Source organism: Protopterus annectens, chromosome 8.part1 (genome assembly GCF_019279795.1).
Source record: "Protopterus annectens isolate FY-2018-M chromosome 8.part1, PAN1.0, whole genome shotgun sequence".
In the NCBI taxonomy this organism is placed as follows: Eukaryota; Metazoa; Chordata; order Ceratodontiformes; family Protopteridae; genus Protopterus; species Protopterus annectens.
In genome coordinates, this window is record NC_056742.1 from 373,354,228 (window position 1) to 373,378,913 (window position 24,686).

Consider the following 24,686-nt stretch of genomic DNA (forward strand, 5'->3'; position numbering starts at 1 on the left):
GAATAATTTTTGCATATGGGCCAGGACCATACTGCAGAACACAAAGGGGAAAATCCATAAAGCATAACTTCAGCAGCCCAAACACATACTCCACAATGACCCTGGTTTGCAATAAGATGTAGATGTATCCCTTGTGTGGATTTCTGAGAGGTATTATCAAGCAGGGCTCAGGACATATCTGGCATCATCAATAAAATGCCCCCGTGGAAGTCACACTTACAAACCATTAGTAAAGGTTAAATGCGTGCCATAAGTGGGAGTTGTGATAACTGCCTGGGTGACCTGCTGACACATTGTAGATGATACCACTGCATAACACCTGGTAGTTAATGGAGTGATACTATTTGGTTCACATACCTTATGGCCAGATGGATTTTTTATTTCAGTATTGGTGTAGTCTATGGCCCTAGTACCTCAAGACAACAGGCTATATCATAGAAGTCTCACTTGGTGTTGTCCCTCTGACTCTCTCTCAATTTCTCTACAGTGGTACATGGAAATCACATATACTCCACACATGCTGCAATATGTCATTAAGGAACTGATGGAGTATTCTTGAGACAGATGCCTAAGATACCCTCAATGTGTCACCTGTTGGTTGCTGAAAGATCCCTGTGGCTAATATAGGTAAGGCCACAGATGCCTTAGTATCCACTAGAAGAGGTCATCCATGATGTCCACAGGCCAGCAGATGATGCTGGCACATGTCTACCAGGCCCTGCATGATGTCCCTATTCACACGATACCAGTTAACAATGTTAGTTTCATCATGTCTTTAAAATGTTAAGTGTGGTCAGATGACACAGCACCTCTGTAAGCAATAATGTACACCACTCTGCCTCAAGGCTGTAGTAAAAGCTGCTTGCACATTAACCCTTAACAAATGTTTGTGATTCTGTAACATGTAAGCAATATTTTAACTGCAACCATTAGCATAAATGTTAGAGCAGTACATTTCATTTTTATATGTTTCTGAATCACTGCACCATCTTGATTTACCTGATTTGAATGAATGCCACAATTCATTTTAATAATGCTGCTTGATAACAACTGTTTATATAGCCATTACAATATATCATGGCCATCTGTGCTGCTTACAATGTACCTCTTGTGATAACTGTGCCTCTGCGTACCATGTATCTCTTGTGATAACTGTGTCTCTGCGTACCATGTATCTCTTGTGATAACTGTGTCTCTGCGTACCATGTATCTCTTGTGATAACTGTGTCTCTGCGTACCATGTATCTCTTGTGATAACTGCATCTCTGCGTACCATTTATCTCTTGTGATAACTGTGTCTCTGCGTACCATGTATCTCTTGTGATAACTGTGTCTCTGCGTACCATGTATCTCTTGTGATAACTGTGTCTCTGCGTACCATGTATCTCTTGTGATAACTGTGTCTCTGCGTACCATGTATCTCTTGTGATAACTATGTCTCTGCATACCATGTATATCTTGTGATAACTGTGTCTCTGCGTACCATGTATCTCTTGTGATAACTGTGTCTCTGAATTGCACATACCATGCTTCTGTAGCTCACTGCACAAAATCAGGTTTTCTGAATCTCAGGAATAGTGCTCTTCGACATATCACTAGCATGTGCCAAAATGCACAGATAGTCCAAGTGTAATAAGCAGACTCACGGTGAGGGCTTTGGCATTTCACAAGTATTGTGTCCAGTCAGAGGGCTTTGGCATTTCACAAGTATTGTGTCCAGTCAGAGTGCTTTGGCATTTCACAAGTATTGTGTCCAGTCAGAGTGCTTTGGCATTTCACAAGTATTGTGTCCAGTCAGAGGGCTTTGGCATTTCACAAGTATTGTGTCCAGTTATACAGTAAAAGTGCAGTACAATTTCTTTTAAAAATAGAGATACACTGTGTTTTTCAAATTCAAATTTATGTAGATATACTGATGCTTGTCTATTAATTAAATGCATCTGAGCACTTTGAAATGTTGCTGTTTATCTGAGTTTGCAATTCATTAATAACAATAGGATGTAAGGTTTTGCTTATCTAATTTGCTGTACTTTAGTTCAGTAAAATCGGCACAAGCTTTTTGAAACCCATCATTATGCCGTTCTGCTGCTCATGAATAGGATCCACTATGTGCCATCAAATCTACTCGGCTTCATTCACAGTTATCTGGTAAATATTGCTCATAACTTACAGTTCTTGTACATGTGCTGAAAACATGTATACTCAAGCATGTACAGTTTATGAGCCAATATACCAACCAATAGGAAAAATGTTTTCCACTTAACTTTCAATACTGCATCACTGGCCCATAGATATATACATATATATATATATATATATATATATATATATATATATATATATATATATATATATACACACACACACACACACACACACACACACGCATTAAAAGTGATACAGTATTTTATCACCAGTAAACTCATTCTAACCAATGTCCTAAGAAAATTTGACATTATGCTACATGATGATTAAAAAAATGAATCAAATTAATTCAATACCTACAGTATTTCTGTACAAATGCAAAATAGAAGTATGTTTCTTCATCTCCTAAATATATAGGTAAGTACTAAGTTAGTTTCCCAGATGAGACATTTAAAGCCTAGCCAACTTACTCTCAAAGATGAGAACCAAACCCTCTACCTTGCATTTGTGTGGCAAAGAATATTAACCATAATGCCAAAGCCCTACTCCTGCAGCTTCCAGCAATGTTTAAACCCTTTACTTAACTTTTATGAACTTGTTAAAGTCCCTCACATTGCTAAGTGACTCAAAGTCAGGGCACACCACTCAACCAAATCATCCATTCCCCAATTAAACAACTACTTCTAGCATCTCTCTGATGCTCATCTCTGCTGCAACAGCTAGGCCTTACTTACACCAGTGCAATTCATGCTTTGCTACTAAGCTGGAGCCAGCAATCTTGGTAGAGCTTCATTGATCGTAGGTAAAGTAATCTGGCTGTTAATTTTACCAGATTCTGTTGATTGAGGCATACCAGGACTCTAAGTCCAGTTACATCTTAGCTACACACTTTCTTAGTTTTTCCTTTTCAGCTCAATTTCCCATCAGGACTTCAGTAAAACCTGAATCCCTACCTGCCACACAGATCAAGCCCCTTCATACCAAGGTGATCATCATCATCATCAACATCTCCCTTTACCCATTTTCTACATGGGGTTGGGGTGTCATGTCAACTTTTGCCATATTTCTTGATTCACTGCCACTCTCCTATCTTCTTTGATAGTTATGTCTACCTGTCACAGGTCTTTCCTCACCCAATTCATCCATCTCTTTGCTGAACACGCTTGTTTCCCCTTGCCGTCTTCCTCCTGTCTGTCCCAAGGTTTTACTGCTTTCCTGCACAACTACCTGAACCAGTGTAATCTGTTCTCTTTGAACTTCTCTATATTGGAGCTACTTGGGCTTCTGCTATGACATCCTTATTTCTTCATCTGTTCCACAGAGTACAGCGTGCCATCCATTTCACTTCATCTCCATCACCTCAAGCTTCCTCAACTGCTCAGCCTTCAATATGCAGGTTTCTGTACCATACAGTAATACTGATTGCACCATTATTTTGTATAACTAGATCACATGAAACTCAACTTATTTGGGGAAGATTAAGCTTGGCAAATTAGTATTTTCCTTGACACCCCTTTATATCTCTTGCTACAATGGTAAAGGTAAATCACAAGGATTGATTCTTTTTGTAGCAATAATGTGTGTTAAGAGAAGATTTTTGACTGATGGTACAAACTATGCTGCTTTATCTAGAGATGGAAAAACTCAAACAGAGCTTACTGTTATTGACATTGATAATAATTTAATGTAACATAACACAGGTGTAGTTATTGATTATGGCTGGCTAAGTATAACTTTTCCACCACATGCTGTACTCATGTAACTCATTCACACCCAATCAACATGAGGCTAATTCATCTTCTTGCTTCCTGATGCCTTTAAAACTGGAAAACAACTTGGCTCCTGAGAGGTTTTCTCCAAAGTCCTGTACTGAAAACATGCTACAACTGATTTGCAATATCTCACAAATGATGTGAATTACAAAATATGTAAAATACAAAAGTTGGTTTCAGATAACAGGTTCAGCCATGATGTTAGTATAAAAAGCCTGTCATATGACATTGCTTTTATATGAAACATTTATGAAAGAGCTTGCATTTTATTTCTCCAAAATTTCTACTATTAAAGTCCAAGGTTATATCTCTGCAAACATCTGAGATAAACTCAAGCTATCAAGGGGAGAATTACCATATGTTCAAGAGTTTTCCAATGATTTATGACAACAATGTCTAGCACACTGCTGTTGTGTTATATTTAATAATATATGCAAATAGCTTGTATAATATGTTCACATTATTTCAAAAGCAGTAATACTGATCTCGAAAACTGCACATGTTAGATGGCAAGTATCTATGGTCCAACTGTGTGCCTTAATGCTGTGGATAAGGAAACATTTGTTTGCTTCTGGGTCCTACTGTTTTTATTATTGTTGTTATTATTATTATTATTATTATTATTATTATTAGTAGTAGTAGTATTAGAGTGCTTTTTATTGAAATTGGATTTGTGGTTCTGTCATGGTCCTTGATGCATGGAGCTGTCCAGGGTGCTGAAGTACTATCTATTGCATAATCATTGTTTACCACTGTATGTAAGTGTTGCCGACATTGCTGACTTCCCACCTTCTTTTAGTTTTAAGTAAAAATATAAGTAAAAGAGATTTTTTTAATAAAGAATGCTTTTTATTCAGTCAATCTAAATAGTAAAAAATAAAGAAGAGTAAAAATTTTTCAAGAGAAACACAGACAAGTTGATTTCAGAAAAGCTTTGAGACTGTTTTTGCTGATTCTTGCTGCTTCTTCTGCTACCTCATTACCACAATCAGCAAAACCAACCTCAAATGCTTTTCTGAAATCAACTTGCCTGTGTTTCTTTTGCAAACTTTTCACTCTTTTTCCTTATTTTTTTACTTTTGAGAGTGACTGAATAAGAAGCATTCTTTATTAGAAAAATATTTTTTTTATTTATATTTTTTATGATATTAATGCAGGTATGAAGCTATTACTAATAAGATAATATGGATGTCTTCAGCTTAATCAATACATTTTAATGTCATGTTCTTTTATTCTCATTATTTGCATAAAACATTTCCAACATAAATGTATCACACTCCAGTTTATATTATTAATGTAAATAATGAAAATAAGCTATATTTATCTCATAACTTACAGTAAATATTTAGCAAATGCTTCTTAATTTCAGTCCTGTATATCCCATAGTAACTATTTCACTGTGTATGTCTATCTAATTATATCAAATTATAAATGTTTGTAGATGCTGCTTTGCTTTCTAATGCACAAACTATCATCCCTGCCATATTAGGCTCAATATTAACAATGTTATAATACTTACAGCATTAATAAATGTACCTCACACATTTATATCTGTATCACCATTTCTCTTATTTAAGTTTGCATAGGCTCCCTTAACATGACAGCACAACTCTCTATTTTTACTTTATTAATGTACATATGTAAAACATTTTCCCTTTTCATAACCTTTCTTAAACCTCTTTATTAACTCATGTTTTGTGTATTGCATGGTGTTGTTTTCTCTGTCAATGGCTACCATATATTGGAAGTTTGCAGATACCTTATTTTCCAATGCCCAACTTGCTGTTCTTGGGATATTAGTCTCAATATTACTATTATCTTAACATTTATACATGTATCTCAGATATTTATATTACTTATTGTATTTCTCTTACCCAGGTGTGTTTAGTATTTTTTCTAACAGCCATTGCCTCCAGTTGCACCTGTAATATGAAAGTATTACACTCCATTTTTGATTATGCAAATATGGAAATGGTTCATATTTTTAAATGTTTTGCACTCTTCACTGATCCAAATCTTACAGAGCATACTGCTTGCAACAGACCTCCAATTTGACAGCATTGTACTCTGTTTTTGCATTAACTATACAAACATTAAAAAATGCTATTTTTTCACAATTTTTCTTAACTTATGCAAATGATTTTCAATTACGAGTCCTGTATATCTCCAATGATATAATAACTATGTCTACCAAATCATGCAACATGACACCATCAGATTAATTTTCCCATTATAAACTATAGTAAGAAAAGTATTTTCTAATCTATAGAAAATAACAGTGATTATAAATAACCACAGGACAGCTGAAAGTGTAGCTTTATTAATGGCTACTGCATTCTTTTACTACATGGGTATTTTAGCAAAGTAAAAGCTGCATCCATGAGAGTGATCAAAAATTCCTTTTGCTTGTTTTGCACCAGGGTTGTGCTCTCCAGTAGGTAAGGTTATTGCCCCTTTGCTCATACATCTGAATGATGTAGTACTGTTCTACTTATCCATCATGGAAGATGTCAAGACCCCATTAGTTATCCACAAAACCTTTTTTAGGCCTTTCCATGTTCTAGCTCCCCTCCCTATCACTCTTTGAGCGATATCCGACTAGCTCAACTGAAATGTTACCCAAAAATGAATCTACTTTCTACATGTACATTATTTTCAATTTGATATCCTGCAGCAGTGATGTCAGTCAAGCATTTCCACCAACATGGTGAATCAGTATGCTGGGGATGGTATAATTTCATATATTCGAAAGCACATTGCCGAATGTGCTTAAACGTGAACTGTTTAGCCGAATTTCATCACGCCAACTTCCCTAAATGTCATAAAAGTATCGACTTTTAACATTTTTGATCGCTCTACCACCGAAACAAGTGCTACCATGGGTCAAAAAGGGGGAGAGGTTTTGTAATTCTGCACTTCGGTTTTCGCAATGTTTGAATTTTGCGTCTTGCAGTTCACAGCAGCAGTGTCGAACTTATGAAGGTATACTGTTGGGGATAACCCATGATTAATATCCCTCTGCATTGCTGAAAGATATCTATCCATAACACACTTTCACATAATATACACATTTCTTGTGGATCAAATAATAAACAGCAGAGGACCTAAATGGCTAGATAAGACTAGTAGTTGTATCTATTAATAAAGGACCATATATTTGTAATAGCATTATGTTCAGAGAAAATTTCTTCAAATGCATCAAGATGTTACCTAGGAAATGTACTTAACTAGTGATTCCAAGTGTAAAGAAATTCATTACTTTACGTTCATGTAATATACTTTACTACCAAAAATAATAAACATAATTGTAATCTGAACAGATGTCCATATTCAGGAAAGTTGTTAGCATCAAATAATCTTGTTATTTCAAGTAATCCCTGTATGAAAAAGAGGTCACATGCAGTTATCTATCATGCTCCAGTCTCTTTAAACCTCTTAGAGAGCAGCAATACTCATCCACAGAATCTGAATCCCACTTCAGATGTTTTGATTACTTATCAGTGTTTGAATTCTTGTCCTTACTTGCTGTGGTGTTGATTCATTGAGGAAAGTTTCTTGCTTGTATGTCACTGAGTGGCCTAGTCACTGCAGCTTCTTTGTGTCCCTCCTAGCATTCTTCCTTCTGGTTTGGGTCTGCCTTCTAAATGTTGATCACTATGTGCACTTTTGTTTAACTTGCAGGGGTCTTGTATATCTTGCTTCTCTGAAACTACTGAATGACCACATGTTTCTGAGTATTTCTTAGGTGTTTTCAATTCTGAGGATGTCCATTTTTCTTTGGCAGAAGTACGTAACTCTCATTTTATAGAATACATTTTATTGTTTTGAAAGCCTTTCTGTACATCTTTAGCATAACCTTGTGGTTAATGTCTCTGCAAATGTCGATAATTCAAAATTTTCCCATGTAAGATGGGTTCTGCAGGGGAGTCTATATCATATCGTTGAGCACTTATTTTATGAAACACCTAATCGTCGAACCCAAATCGCCAAACTACCTATTCACCAGAAAAGGTGGATGGGTAAGAAATGCTAAGGCTCACTAAGACAGTGCTCTCTCCTAAACAGAAGTTTTAATATGTTAATTCACTGCACTAAAATTAAGCACTGCAATTAAACAAGGAATTATGAGAAACAACAACAAAAGGAAAATAAACTGTGACTTTTTCCTAATAAATAAACCAAGAAATCTGCCTTTTCCACACAGCAGTTTGTTATGTGACAGAGGCTGTTTCAGTGAGTTTCGGGGTGTCTGGAGGCAAAGTCCCCCCCAAGGAGCTTTTCTGTTGTAAGTTGTAGTGCTATTATAATTTCTAATGATTCTGTGTATTCATACTGCTGACAATTGGATTTGTTGAACTCCTTGCTAGTGTAGCAACATGATTTCTTTAGCCTTATGGTGATTTAACAGGAAATGTGTCCTTTTCATAAGTAGAGTAAAGCAGCACTTTGGAGGAGTGCAGAGAATGTTATGAAGGGGTGCGTAAGAGGAAAAAGTGCTAGATGTCCACTATATAGATTTTACTGGTAGTGTAAGTATATAGGAGACAAACAAGCCTGAGGAAGCCTGAGTGCACATCTGTTATCTGGCTAGATTAAAAATATCGGTGTCTGTGGTAAACATGACACAGAATCCTAGGTGGAGAGAGGCTGAGAAATCGAACTACATTCAGGACTGGTACATTCCAGACTGGCTTAATGTGAATAAATTACATGAAGCTGTACAACTACTTTGTTTAAATTAACAGTACAGATATTTTATACAGTAAAACACAACATGACTTATATTGGTAGTAAGTAACAAATTGCAAGAAGGTTTCCTGCTAAATTCAGAATTTATGAATGCAGCTGTTTTTAAAGAAAGGATAGATTACAATATGGGATAAAAAATATATAACATAAACAGTCCAATATAACCTGACAAACACACTGACTATGCATAGAACAAATGAGCTACTCTTTAAGTCTGCATGATAATTTGTATCTATCTGGCATGGCATATAAATTGCTCTAAGAAGTACAACTACTTGTACTTATCTGGCATGATATACTTAGGCAGGTTCGTATCAACCTGCGTATCAACTATCACTGAAAAACAAATCATTAAGAATTTCTCAGTAAATTACTAGTTTGTTGAATCATAAAAATGGTTATCAAATAAAGTCATACAGTACTGTTTTTACTGGGGTGCAGCAGAGCAAACCTACCTACCCCTTCAAATTTATATAATATAACTCTCAGGTCACACAACCTCAAGAAAGAGGGAGGTTTCTCTCTTAATGTTGTTCAACTTCAATTCTATAGTAAATCTATTACAATAAGATTTTAAGTGTCATTTTTCAGTTTAGTAACATGCAGATTCATTGAAATGTCTCCAGTTACCTGAAAGTCAACAATGAAGGATTTTTTTGAGTTTGCAGTAAACCACTTGGGCAGTATGTAGCTATTGGGCCAGATTCATTAACACCTACATTACGTGTACACGATCTGTGTTCAAGAACATTCCTACTGCATTTTTTGTGCTTTCTAGTCACTCAGAAAGATGTCTATGTTGTCTGTTCACTCAGAACGGTGTACACTTAGTGTAGGCGTTATTGAATCCCAGGGTTCATGTTTTTTCACTTGTATCACAGCCCTCTGACCGGGACATGCACAAATTCAAACTAGAGCACTATAATATGTTATAGTAGGTGATGTACCTTTGAGTTAAATGACAGTTCTTTGACTAGGAAATATGCAAATACAGAATAGAGTACTATAACATATTATTGTAAGTGATGTCCCTTGGAGTTAAAATTATGGTTTGTTTGCCTTATTGAATATAATTATTATCCAATTCTTTATTTTAGTTATAATAAAACTTTAATTAGATCTATCGCAGTAGAAAATAATAACATAAAATAAAATATTATTTTATCCAAGAAATATGATGCAAGCATTTTTATTGCAGATTTCAGCGACTTTGGGATGAAGAAGTATCACGAGTGGGTCCAGAAAAGGCTTCTTTGAATAGAGTATGTCTACAGTTTCAGAAAACACGGGTTATATTAGGTACACTGGCTATGATCATGTCTACACTGTGTTCTTTTATTGGACCAGTAAGTAATTCTTTCTATTGTCATAATAAAAGCATGCCAGTATTCATTCTGTTAAAACAATTCTTTTTCCCCTCCAGGTCTGTCAGGATGGCATTGCAAATTTATCTATTCTAATAACATTTATTTTTTACACCAAATTTTCTTTGTTATTGAATATGATTATGGAACACTTTTTTCTACTTTAATTTTTACTTGTATTTGTAACTAGGTTATGACTTATAAAGGTCCTTCTTTACTGTCCACTTCAGATACATGCCCAAAATGCAGTCAAATGAAATAAATTTGTCTCACAAATGCATTGAATCATACAAGCCTAGAGATTCATTAATGCTTACACTAAGTACACACTAAGTGTACACTGTTCTGAGTGAACAAACAAGACAAGCATAACTCACACCTTCTTCCTCCTAATTTTAGTTTTCCTACTAATCTTCTTGCTGCCTTAAATATTGAAGTAGATTCATGAAGGTTACCACAAAGTGTAGACTACATGTACACTTAGTGTAATCTTTTTGAGTGACTAGAAAACAAAAAAATATATATTGTAAGAATATCCTTGAATACAGAACATGTACAACTATTGCAGACATTAATGAATCTGGCCTTAGGCTAATTTAATCATTCATTCATTCATTCATTCAATCTTTATTTATAAATGCAAGGTTCTATCAGAAAAGCATATTACCATATTTATATTCTTATATTTTATTTCATATAAGTACACACATTGCTTTAAAATCACTGAATATGTATAACTGCAAAAAATATATCAATTAAGGGTAATCCTTAACTGAACAGTGTAATTAAGATTGCTGTGTGAGATAATATATCAGTAACAATATTTTCTGCTACTTAGCCTAAATGATTTTATCCTAGGCTTCATGAAAAACCCATGAATAGATAGCTTGTCATAAGTAAGTAAAAGTTATGCCTTCCTGATATTAGAAATGACCCACATATTGGGTGGGCACATAGTGGTAGAAATAACACCCCCCCTCCCCATGGCGATCATGTACCCAGTATATAACAATAGTGTTAAACACCCCCACCCCCATTCACATACCATTCTCAGTGCTCACGTAAACGTCATGGCCTTACATCCTGCATGTAGTCCATTTCATGGTGTATTTTTATGTTATTCATAACTCCACCTGCCCTTGCAGTTTAGTCTCCAACACTTATTTATGTTATTTATATGCTACCTTGAAATTCAGTTCATGCCATATACTTATTTATGCGCTTACCTACTTGCTGTTTACTGATTGATAAACCCAGAAGTGATAATTCTGTATTATGTAGCATACCTCTCCCTACTACATGTGCTTTAATTTAACACTTTGCACCCAGCAGCACACAAATTAATAAATTAGATGTCTTCAACTATACATTACTGTATTTGGAATACACAACACAAACACACACACACACACACACACACACACACACACACACACACACACACACACACACATATGAATATATGTATGCTTGCATATGTGTGTGTGTGTGTGTGTGTGTGCATGAGTGCCCTGAGTAGTACTTGCAGCAGCATAACTTTAGCCTTAAACCTCATATTCCCTGTCCACCTCACACACACACACACACACACACACACACACACACACACACACACGCACACACACGCACGCACACACACACACACGCACACACACACACACACACACACACACACACACACACACACACACACACACACACACACACACACACACACACACACACACACACACACACACACACACACACACACACACACACACACACACACACACACACACACACACATTTCCTATGGTCTCAGATGGTTGTAGGCTTCACAGACATAGGTACAAATACTTCACTACTTCATCCCAAGCCCTGCTGCCATCTAATCCCCAGCAGAATTGTTTCTTATATACATTAATTTTATTCCTTTGCAGACCAGTGCTAAACATACTCATTTTTACATATCCCCATGTTCCCTGCAGGCCAGACATTTGTTTCTCATTTTCTTTGTTCTAGCCTCTAAGAAGTCTGTGTTCCTATCCCATCATACTACACAAAAGTAATAAAAGTCCCAGTTAAGTTTAAACATGGAGCTTTTCTTTACTTACTGTCATGGAATAGCCATTAAAAGTAGCTGCAAGTAAGGTCAGGGGATACAGCCAAGGTTGGGGGTGACTCAAGAAGTGCCATTATAGAGTTGGTGGGGTTGAAGGGAATTTGTTAATCCTCCTAAGACTATCATAGTCCTATTAAGTTTAGAGGTATGCAATAGTCAGAAGATGCAGTGGCATGCAAATCTAAAGTTTATCTTACTGTTACATGTTCAAGAGGAATGAAAGTTCTCACTCATATTGCTCCCCATACTGTAGCTACACACAAATGTGAAGTTTAATCACATTTATGGACCTTATTCACAACTGTGTGGGTGCCGACTATTACCAACTAAATGATTGTGAGTCTGTGTGATGCATAGGCCATTAATGCCAGAACATGATACCAGTCGTCTGATACTAGGTATTATTAGAATATGTGTAATCATCTGCCAAGGTTCCAGACTGACAAAGCAAAAAAAAGTTGAGCAAGGTGAAGCTGAAAATACAAACTGAAAAGAAACAAGATTACTTTCTGAAACAGCTGCATAAAATGTGAAATACAACACTAAAGAACAAATAGCTATCCTTTGCCTTCTATACTTTGACTGTTACCCAAGAATAGTTATTCTGACTGCTGTCCAAACACATTCTTACCCTTCCTTTACTTTTAGGACACAAGTGGGGATCTCCAATCAGGCTTTCTAAAATCCTTGAAAATCTAGACCTATTGTTATGGTTAATTAATACTCAGCACTAGAAGCTGTTAACAGATGACTGCTCTTGTAAGTTTGTCTTTGCACTAGACTAGACTTTCACCTTCTTGGTGAACAATGAGCAACATACTGAATTAAAAGTATTCGGCAGGTTTGATCCATGCCAATTGTTCATGTTGTATAAGAGGACATCTGATCTCGGACAATTGTTCATGCATTATAAGAGAACATCTGATATAGGACAAGAGTTCATACAGTATAAGAGAACATCGGATCTAGGACCAGTGTTCATGCAGTATAAGAGAACATCTGATCTAGGCAAGAGTTCATACAATATAAGAGAACATCTGATATAGGACAAGAGTTCATACAGTATAAGAGAACATCGGATCTAGGACCAGTGTTCATGCAGTATAAGAGAACATCTGATATAGGACAAGAGTTCATACAGTATAAGAGAACATCGGATCTAGGACCAGTGTTCATGCAGTATAAGAGAACATCTGATCTCGGACAATTGTTCATGCATTATAAGAGAACATCTGATATAGGGCAAGAGTTCATACAGTATAAGAGAACATCGGATCTAGGACAAGTGTTCATGCAGTATAAGAGAACATCTGATCTAGGCAAGAGTTCATACAATATAAGAGAACATCTGATATAGGACAAGAGTTCATACAGTATAAGAGAACATCTGATCTAGGCAAGAGTTCATGCAATATAAGAGAACATCTGATCTGGGACAAGTATTCATGCAATATAAGAGAACAGCTGATCAAGGCAAGAGTTCATACAGTATAAGAGAACATCTGATGTAGGACAAGTATTGATGCAGTCTAAGAAAACATCTGCTCTAGTAGAAGAGTTCATGCAGTATAAGAGAACATCTGATATAGGACAAGAGTTCATACAGTATAAGAGAACATCGGATCTAGGACCAGTGTTCATGCAGTATAAGAGAACATCTGATCTAGGCAAGAGTTCATACAATATAAGAGAACATCTGATCTGGGACAAGTATTCATGCAATATAAGAGAACAGCTGATCAAGGCAAGAGTTCATACAGTATAAGAGAACATCTGATCTAGGACAAGTATTCATGCAGTATAAGAGGACATCTGATCAAGGATAAGAGTTCATGCAGTATATGAAAACATGTTATCTAGGATAAATATTCATGCAGTATAACAGAACATGTGATGTAGGACAAATTTTTTTGTAGTACAAAACAACATCTGATCTAGGACAAGTGTTTCTGCAGTATAAGAGAACATCAGATCAAGGATAAGAGGTCATGCAGTATAAGAGAACATCTGATCTAGGACAAGTATTCATGCAGCATAAGAAAACATCTGATCTAGGGCATGAGTTCATACAGTATATGACAACGTCTGATCTAGGGCTAGAGTTTATACAGTATAAGAGAGTATGTGATCTAGGACAAGTATTCCCACAGCATAAGAGAACATCTGATCTAGGAGAAGAATTCATACAGTATATGAGAACTACTGATCTAGGAGAAGAGTTCAAGCAGTAAAAGAGAGCATCTGACCTAGGAGAAGAAAGCGTTCATGCAGTATAAGAGAAAATCTGATCCAGGACAAGAGTTCATACAGTAAAAGAGAACATCTGATCTAGGACAAGAGTACATACAATATAAAAGAACAGCTGATCTAGAATAAGTACTGATGTAGTCTAAGAGAACATCTGCTCTAGGAGAAGAGTTCATGCAGTGTAAGTGAACATCTGATCTAGGACAAGAGATCACGCAGTATAAGAGAACATCTGATCAAGGACAAGCGTTCATACAGTATAAGAGAACAGCTGATCTAGGATAAGTATTGATGCAATCTAAGAGAATTCTGCTCTAGGAGTAGAGTTCATGCAGTATAAGAGAACATCTGATCAAGGACAAGAGTTCATACAGTATAAGAGAACATGTCATGTAGGACATATTTTCTTGTAGTGAAAAAGAACATCTGATCTAGAAGAGGTCATGCATTGCAAGAGAACATCTGATTTAGGTCAGGATGTCATGCAATATAAGAGAACATCTGATCTAGGGCAAGAGTTCGTACAGTATAAATAACATCTGGTGTAGGGCAAGTATTGATGCAGTCTAAGAGAACATCTGCTCTAGGAGAAGAATTCATGCAGTGTAAGAGAACATCTGATCTAGGACAAAGTTCATACAGTATAAGAGAACATGTAATCTAGGATAAAGTATTCATGCAGTATATGAGAACATCTGATCTAGGTAAAGTTTTCATGCAGTATAAGAGAACATTTGACCTAGTATAAGAGTTCATGCAGTATATGAGGACATCTTATCTAGGACAAATATTCAGGCAGTATAAGAGAACATGTGATGTAGGACAAATTTACTTGTAGTAAAAAAGAACATCTGATCCAGGAGAAGAGGTCATGCATTACAAAAGAACATCTGATTTAGGTCAGGAGGTCATGCAGTATAAGAGAAAATATGATCTAGGGCAAGAGTTAATACAGTATAAGAGAACATCTGATCTAGGAGAACTATTCATGCAGTATAAGATAACATCTGATCTAGGACAAGAGATCATACATTATAAGAGTATATCTGATCTAGGACAAAAGTTCATACAGTATAAGAGAACATCTGATCTAGGAAAAGAGGTCATGCAGTATAAGGGAACATCTGATCTAGGTCAGAAGGTCATGCAGTATAAGAGAACATCTGATCTAGGACAAGTATTCATGCAGCATAAGAGAACATCTGATCTAGGGAAAGTGTTCATATAGTATATGAGAACATCTGATCTAGGAGAAGAGTTCATGGAGTATAAGAGAACATCTGATCTAGAACAAATATTCATGCAGTAAAAGAGAACTTCTGACCTAGGAGAAGAAAGAATTCCTGCAGTATAAGAGAACATCTAATCTAGGACAAGAGTTCATATAGTATAAGAGAATATCTGATCTAGAACATGAAGTCATGAAGTATAAGAAAACATCTGATCTAGGACAAATGTTCATGCAGCATAAGAGAACATCTGATCTAGGGCAGGAGTTCATGCAGTATATGACAACTTCTGATCTAGGGCACGAGTTCTTATAGTATATGAGAACTACTGATTTAGGAGAAGAGTACACGCAGTATAAGAGAACATCTGATCTAGGACAAGTATTCATGCAGTTAAAGAGAACATCTGATCTAGGAGAAGAAAGAGTTCATGCAGTATAAGAGAACATCTGATCTAGGACAAGAGTTCATATAGTATAAGAGAACAACTGATCTAGGACAAAAGGTCATGCACCATAAGAGAACATATGATCAAGGACAAATGACCATGCAGTATAAGAGAGCATCTGATCTAGGACAAGTATTTATGCAGCATAAGAGAATATCTGATCTAGGGCAATAGTTCATACAGTATATGACAACTTCTTATCTAGGGGAAGGGTTCATACAGTATATGAGTACTACTGATCTAGAAGAAGAGTCCATGCAGTATAAAAGATCATCTGATCTAGGACAAGAGTTAATACCGTATAAGAGAACATCTGATCTAGGAGAAGTAGTTGTGCAGTAAAAGAGAAGGTCTGAACTAGGAGAAGAAAGAGTTCATACAGTGTAAGAGAACATCTGGTCTAGGACAAGTGTTTATGCAGTATAAGGGAACATCTGATCCAGAACAAGAGGTCAAGCAATATAAGAGAACATCTGGTCTAGGACAAGAGGTCATGCGGTATAAGACAACATCTGATCTACAACAAAGTTCATACAGTATAAGAGAACATGTGATCTAGGACAAGTATTCATGCAGTGTAAGAGAACATCTGATCTAGGAGAAAAGCTCATGCAGTATATGAGAACATCTGATCTAGGACAAGTGTTCATGCAGTATAAGAGAACATTTAATCTAGGATAAAAGTTCATGCAATATACTAGAACATCTTATCTAGGACACATATTCATGCAGTATAAGAGAACATGTGATTTAGGACAAATTATCTTATAGTAGAAAAGAACATCTGATCTAGGACAAGAGGTAATGTATAAGAGACATCTGATCTATAACAAGTATTCATGTAGTATATGAGAACATCTGATCTAGGAGAAGAGTTCACGCAGTATAAAAGAACATCTGATCTAGGACAACAGTTCATACAGTATAAGAGAACATCTGATCTAGGACAAGTATTCATGCAGTATAAAAGAACATCTGATCTAGAACAAGTATCCCTGCAATATAAGAGAACATCTGATGTAGGACAAGAGTTCATACAGTATTAGGCAACATCTGATCTATAACAAGTATTCATGCAGCATAAGAGAATATCTGATCTAGGGCAAGAGTTCATACAGTATAAGAGAACATTTGATCTAGGACAAGAGTTCATACAGTATAAGAGAACATCTGATCTAGGACAAGAGTTCATACAGCATAAGAGAACATCTGATCTAGGGCAAAATTTCATACAGTATATGAGAACATCTGATCTACGACAAGTGTTCATGCAGTATAAGAGAACATTTGACCAAGGATAAGAGTTCATGCAGAATATGAGAACACCTTATCTAGGACAAATATTCATGCAGTATAAGAGAACATGTGATGTAGGACAAATTTTCTTGTAGTAAAAAAGAGCATCTGATCCAGGAGAAGAGGTCATGCATTACAGGAGAACATCTGATTTAGGGCAAGAGTTAATACAGTATAAGAGAACATCTGATCTAGGAGAACTATTCATGCAGTATAAGAGAACATCTGATCTAGGAAAATAGATCATGCAGTATAAATGCCGGGCAGTACAGCTGAAAGGAGATTGCACTCTTTAATGACTTGTTTTATAAAATTATACCTTTCGTCATCACCTGGGTATATGAATATATGATAGATTATGGCTGTGCAGTGCTGAGACAATACACTTCCACTTTACTGTCTGATCAAGCAGTCTTTGAAGCTCATATATTTCAGATATCTTACAGCTGATTTTTCAGTACATCATTCAGTTCAGAACTGATCAGCATGATAAATCTTTGCTTATGGGAAAGGACTGTTAAATGAAATGTCACAATGTTTCTGAGCTGGAAGACATCTATTTGTCTCCAAATCTGGTAGTAGTTGCAGTAATTCTTTATTCTAAAGAGGAAGAGGCATTTTAAATGGATCTCCCAAAACAGTACTCTAGTAAAAATACATAAAATTGCAATGAGAATGTCACAAACATCTGTTTGACTGAAGCTGGTGTTTTATTTTATTTATGTATTGACATTTGATTACTGGGTAGGAGCTCATTTATTATCTGTGAAGACCCATGGAGAAAAACACCAAACTATTACAAAACATTTTTTTTATTATATCTTACATGTTATATTTTTGGGACAAGAGTTCTGCACTCTCAGAAATGCTATTAATTTATCACATTCAAGTTTACCATTGCATGTAGAAAAACTGGGGAACTTATACTACCAGAAATAAGTATGCACAAGGATTTCTGAAGTTCATTAATACCAACTTCTTAGATCAAGTATTCCAAACTCCAACAAGGGGCTCAAAAATATTGAACCTGGTTCTCATTAACTAACCCCCTGTATGTTCATCATCTATAATTACCAAATCACTGGTCAAATATGACCAACATGCAGTAACTTTTACTTGATGTGAAAGACCTAAGTTACCTTCTAACCTCTCCATCTTCATAGACTACGCCAAGGCAGATCTACTCCACCTAACTGATGGTCTGATGAAATTTGAACACCCTCTTCACCATGATGATCCCACAGTATATGTGGTCTTATTCAAGGATAAGTTCTATGTCTACTTCTTGGCTTGCACTGAGGTCTCAGTCTTCATAAAGCATAAATACAGTGCACCTTTATGAACAAACTAATTTGGTGGAACCACAGTATTAACACGCTGACAACGGGAGATAAAAAGTCATAGCATGTGAAAGCAAAACTGACACCCTATTAGCTATAGAGGAACTCAGAAAGATTAACAAAAGAACTTAGAAACAGAATCAAGTCCTCTAAAGGTAAGTATGAACTGAGAATATTTACCTATGTTATGATAACCACAAAACATTGTTTATCTATGTCAGGAACCTCAGAAGTAATACCTAACAGTGCTCTGAATTAATACAAAATGAGACCACATACTCATCCCTTGAGGACATAGTGAGTACATTAGTGGACAAACTCAGCTCAAACTGTATTGCCCATCTTGTCTACTTACATGTAGCACATTAGTATGTCTTTGCCACCTCCGCCCCCACTCCCACCTACCTGATCACCTCTGACCAAGTCCTGGGTGCTCTCTTCAAAGCTAAGAACAATAGCTCCAATGACCCAGATAATATGCCAGGCTGTCTTGTTGTCGGCACCAGATACTGGCTAACTGATTTGTTAGTAAGTCTATTCAGTATCATACTCTCCACTAGATCTGAGCCAGAGGAATGGAGAACTGCTCTAGTCATCCCATTCCATATAGGGAATGAACTACTGATCTGGTAAACTATAGACCCATAAACCTCACCAGTTTTATATGTTTGGGAATGGAGTGCATCATTATGAAATTTATTAACAAAGACATAGTTAGTCTTCAGACACAGGGCCCAAACCAATTTGGCTCCTACTCCTGATGAACATTATTGACAAGTCACTGAAACATTGGATGCAGGTGAATCAGTTCACACTGCATACCTGAATATTTGGACTTGGACAAAGCTTTTGACACCTTTCTACAATCTGGCTTCATTGATAAGCTTATCACACTAAATATAAAACCCTGTGCTCCCCACTGCATAGCAGACTGTCTCACCAATGAAGCCAAATGCACTCTCAACCGAAAGAGTAGTTAACAGTTGTTCATATGTTCCTAAGTGATCACTAAGCTAATAGCTCAAGAGCTCTTACAAGCCTAGCCATTTTACCAGTATTTTAACTGATTTTCCCTCCCTAAGGTCTAGAAGACAGCTTTGGTTTGTGGCTATGACTTTGAGTGTTTTACAGACTGCCCTTGTCCATAAAGGAAATAGACTCCACCTCCAGGAGTGAATTTATGATTCCCCATCCATTGATCCAAACTACAGTTTAAGAGGGACAGGGAAGGGTTCTGCTTTAAGTGAATAGGAAGTCTGTTCCAGAGAAGGAGTAATTTCTAGGTCACATATCTGTCTCTCCAGCATGTTTCATTCAAGTCACAGACCAGGTTTAGATCCTTGGATTGAGTAGTCCTTGTGCAGTTTGTCTTGTGAATGTGCAACAATTCCATCAGGGCTGGATTTGAGCATGCCTTGTAGGTTAGGCATAGATCACCTCTAAATAGTTGGTAGGAGGCAGAGCAAAGAGATAGGGCTTTTAGTCAATCCACAAAGGACATGTTGTTTGCACCCTGTATTTTTTTTGTAAGGAACTTCTGAAGCTGCTCAGCTTGGTCACATACATACTGAAAGGTGCACTATACTTGATTATTGGTCTGTTGGCGGCCAAGTGTAGGGACACTGTACTCGATTATTGTTCTGACGGGGTCAAGTGTAGGGACACTGTACTCAATTAGTGGTCTGACGGGGGCCAAGTGTAGGGAGACTATAACTTCCTTGGATCTGGATGCCATGTTTTTACTTATAAGTTGAAGGACTATATAGAAGGACTTCCTAACCACTGTGGGCACATGATGGTCAAAGTTCAAGCTATTGTTTTTTCTGTGTATCTAGATCTCTCACCTCTGCTTCCACTCTTAGGGTATGATATTAATGTAATTTGCAGGGTTATTTGACTTCCCAAATGGTATAATTATACATTTTTTTGCATTTAGTTTTAGGCCATAGCTCTGGTACCAATCATTTGCCTGAATCAGACCCTGCTGAAGGATATCTACATCATTTGGGGATTCATTGACTGCCCCCAACTTGTAGTCATCAGGGATCCATACTGGGACCACTCCTCTTTGGCGTCTATTTCTCTGACATCATGGAATGCACCAACGGCTGGTGGCTGACAAAGTTTGCTGATAATTGCAAACTGCGAACTGGCATAAACATCCCAGCTGACCAACAGATTCTCCATGAGGGCCTAACATTCACTAACAAGTGGTGCCTGGACCACAGCCTCAAAATAAATGCCAAGAAATGCAGCACTGTTTTTTTTGGCAAACCTGGGCACCCATGCTCCTATCACATAAGAAATGTCACATTAAAAACTGATTTGGTCATTAGGGACTTGGGCACTTTCATTGACAATAAATTATCCTTTGACCACCATGTTACTGCTTCTGTTAGGAAGTCCTTTTATATAGCCAGACTAATCACCATAAGAGTATTTTCTAAATACAAGGGAGTCATCATCCCCTTCTACTCCTCCGTTATCAGGTCAGTTATAGAGTATACTGTACCCTTTGGTATGTAATTACCTAAGCACATGTCTAAGCTAAAAAAACGTAGTCTGTTCTTACTAAGATAATTAAGGCCTTGCCTACCTTGAGCTACTCTTACTACCTTAAATCACTCTGTTTTATGTGTCTAATCAACTTTCAGGACAGTACTCTGCTTAGCCTGCAGAGCCTCAAGGGATCCAGTCCTATGCAATCTCTCCTTCACATCAAAAAACACCTGTTTAAAAGATCTAAACTTCTATCACAATACAAAAATAGGACCCACTGGCTTAACAATCTCTGTCATAGAGAATACTTCTTTTATGAAACCAACTCCCTTCTTGGATCTAAAGCATAGTAGTTCCCCGACTCTTTTTAAGTACAACCTAGACAACTGGATGGACAATTGTAAGTACACCCTTGGTCTGGCTACTCAAGCTCTCATTTCAAAGGGAACATAACTAGGTCTAAAGTAATTCATCCTGTTGTGTGTCTGACCTAGCACTTGTACATGGGGGGGGGGGGGGCATAACTAGGTCAAAAGTAATTCATTATATGGATGTGTCTACTATTAATTTCATGTGTGAAAATGAGCTAAGCTACAGATGGCCCATTGGATCAACAACCTAGTATGAAGTTATGAATCTATGAAAGGCAATGGCAATAGGAAAAATATGGCAAACTGAATGCAGAATTTCGGAGAATAAGTAGAAATGATAAGGAGGTATATTTAAACAAGAAGTGCAAAGAACTGGGGAAAAAGCAATAGAAGAGGAATGAAGAGATGAAGAGATATGCTCACGAAGGTTGCTGATACTAAGGAAACAAAGATGGAAGGTGTCTAGCAGAAGAAGATAAGAAGTGGCAGAGATTTACAGAGCTATATAACCATGACCCTAACATCACTGATACATACACACGTTATCTGCTCTACAGACATCCTAGAGACTGAATTTAAATGGATTCCAGTAAGCCTTGCTAACATGACCACAGAAAGAGATTCAACTCTAGCTGAATTGCTTAAAATCCTGCAAAATGATGATATTAAAGTTCTGTTTAGAATTTATCAACAAATTTGGAAAACTTGACAGTGGAAGTTGTACCAGATTTTATTTTCCTGGGCTGAAGTTGTACCAGATTTTATTTTCCTGGGCTCAGTTATCCCTGTATATGGCGACTGCATACAATTAAAAGATGCTTGATTTTTGGATGGAAGCTATGACAAATCTGGAAAAGATTTTAAAGAGCAAAGGCATCACCTTGTTAGTGAAGGTGCACATAGTCAAAGCTGTGGTATTTTCAGTAATAATATATTTCTGTGACAATTATACACTGGAAAATCATGGCTTTTGAACTGTAAACTCAACTAGAATCGCTTGTTTGTGTGTTTCAGTAAAGGATATTCCATTTTTAACACAAAGACCAGGAACCGAAACAAACTTGCAATGAAAACCAAGAAGAGACTGTTCCACTTGCAAAAAATCCGTTTAGTGAGTGCTTTCATCAGCGTTATTCTGATGAAGTCAGTTGATGGATGCTGACAAAAGCGCTCAATAAACAGATTTTTTTGGACATGGAACAGTCTCTTCTTGGTTTATATTGCATATTCCATTTTTAACTCAACTGTGGACTACATACAATTTTCTATTTCATTATTTTGTAGCACGTATTTTACAGTTATATTTTACAATTCGATTTTTATTACATGAACTAAGTGCATAACATAATTCAGGAAGTGAACATCACACCATACACACTGCGAAGTTTCTTCTTGACTTGTTTTTCTTTTTTAATTTGTAAGAACTTAAAAGCATCACTTTTTGACAAGAAGGTCCAGTGGGCTAAATTATTGGTCACAAATAGTCACATTTAACTAAAAGACTACTAACAATGACTATTTTCAAAATAGAGTGCTTATATGTTTTTCACTGAAGCAATTTATAATGTATAATAATAATAATAATAATATGTTACATCATTTTAAATTGCAAGAGGAAGAAGAATTTATTCTAAAACTATGCTAATCACATATACAACACTCCTAAATTTAATGATCACAAAGTATATTTTGTATCATGTACCACAAAAATTTTAGTTTTGGGGTGTGGAAGATGATACATTCATATATTTCACTTTCTGCACTGTTATAAAAATACAGAACTCTATGTAAAAATATAGATTTTCTATGGTACTTAAATGTTTAAATTAAAATATCAAAAGATATATCACCATTTGGGTTCATCCTGAAATTCCAAGAGCTAGAATTAATATTGTTGGAAGAGCAAGGCTGTCTGTGGGAGTAATGGGAATAAATATTAGGTTTGAGTTTGTGGTACCAAGGGGTGTTCAACCTTCTCTGTGCACAGTAAACTAGGAGTAAGTTAATATAAGTAGTAGTTATGTAGGGGACGCAGGGATAAAGGTTCAAACACACACACACACACACACACACACACACACACACACACACACACACACACACACACACACATATACACACGTGTACACACACACACACACACACACACACACACACACACACACACACACACACACACACACACACACACACACACACACACACACACACACACACACAAACACACACACACACACACACACACACACACACACACACACACACACACACACACACACACATGTGTGTGAGTGCACACAACTAATTTCACAAAGCTAAAGGACTTTAAATGACGTGTTTCATACTTCTGGTAGGGAGCGCATCACTAACTATTCTGTTTTCTTTTAACATGCAAAACAACATAGTTGCATGGATATTTTACGGTTAGACATTATGCTGTGTTTCTTTGTGGATAATAAGATCCAGAGATATGCCTCCTAAATTTAGAAATCTGGATGAGTCTTCCTTCATAAATGGAAGCTAAACATAGGATAGTACCAAACAGGCAAGGTGTATTTTCACTATGCAACACTTAGTTAGATCTATTTTCCAAATATTTACTTCACTGCTGAGAAGGTAATCAGACAGAGTTATGTGGCTGGCTTTGCAGTGTTTTGATAAGTTTTGCAGTGTTTTGATAAGTTTAACTTTCCACCTATGTCTGCAATCATGTTACCTTTTGTATACCATAACTCAGACTCCTCTTCAAGGCTTTAAAATCTCAAGAAGAATTAATTTTTCATAAGGCCCAAGAAACATTTATCATTGTCCACTTTTACTCAAAACTTTACTCAGTTCATGTTAGATTATCAAAACATTTATTCTCTTGCAAATTGTTTATTCTCCATATTTTTGGTGAACAGAGATTTTATGCAGAGTCTTAATGTCTTCAGATTCTTTTCAGTCATTCTAGTATATCAGCATGGGAATGGCATATACTACTGAACCTTCATTTAAATCGGAAAAACACAGCAGGTCACAAATAAGGTTATCTAAGGTTAACTATTACATAGCTTTTTCTCTCAAAAATGTACACTTTCCTATATTTTATATTCCTTCTGATATCATGTATCTGTATTTAT

General features: G+C 36.4%; 1 protein-coding gene across 1 annotated transcript in view; it reads left to right on the plus strand.

Moving 5' to 3' along the window:
• Positions 1-24,686, plus strand: part of ABCC12 (ATP binding cassette subfamily C member 12) — a 1,155,696-nt gene that overhangs the window by 386,156 nt on the left and 744,854 nt on the right. The window contains exon 5 of the mRNA XM_044081948.1: positions 9,865-10,012. Coding sequence (XP_043937883.1) covers positions 9,865-10,012 — 148 coding nt within the window. The remainder of the gene's footprint in view (positions 1-9,864; positions 10,013-24,686) is intronic.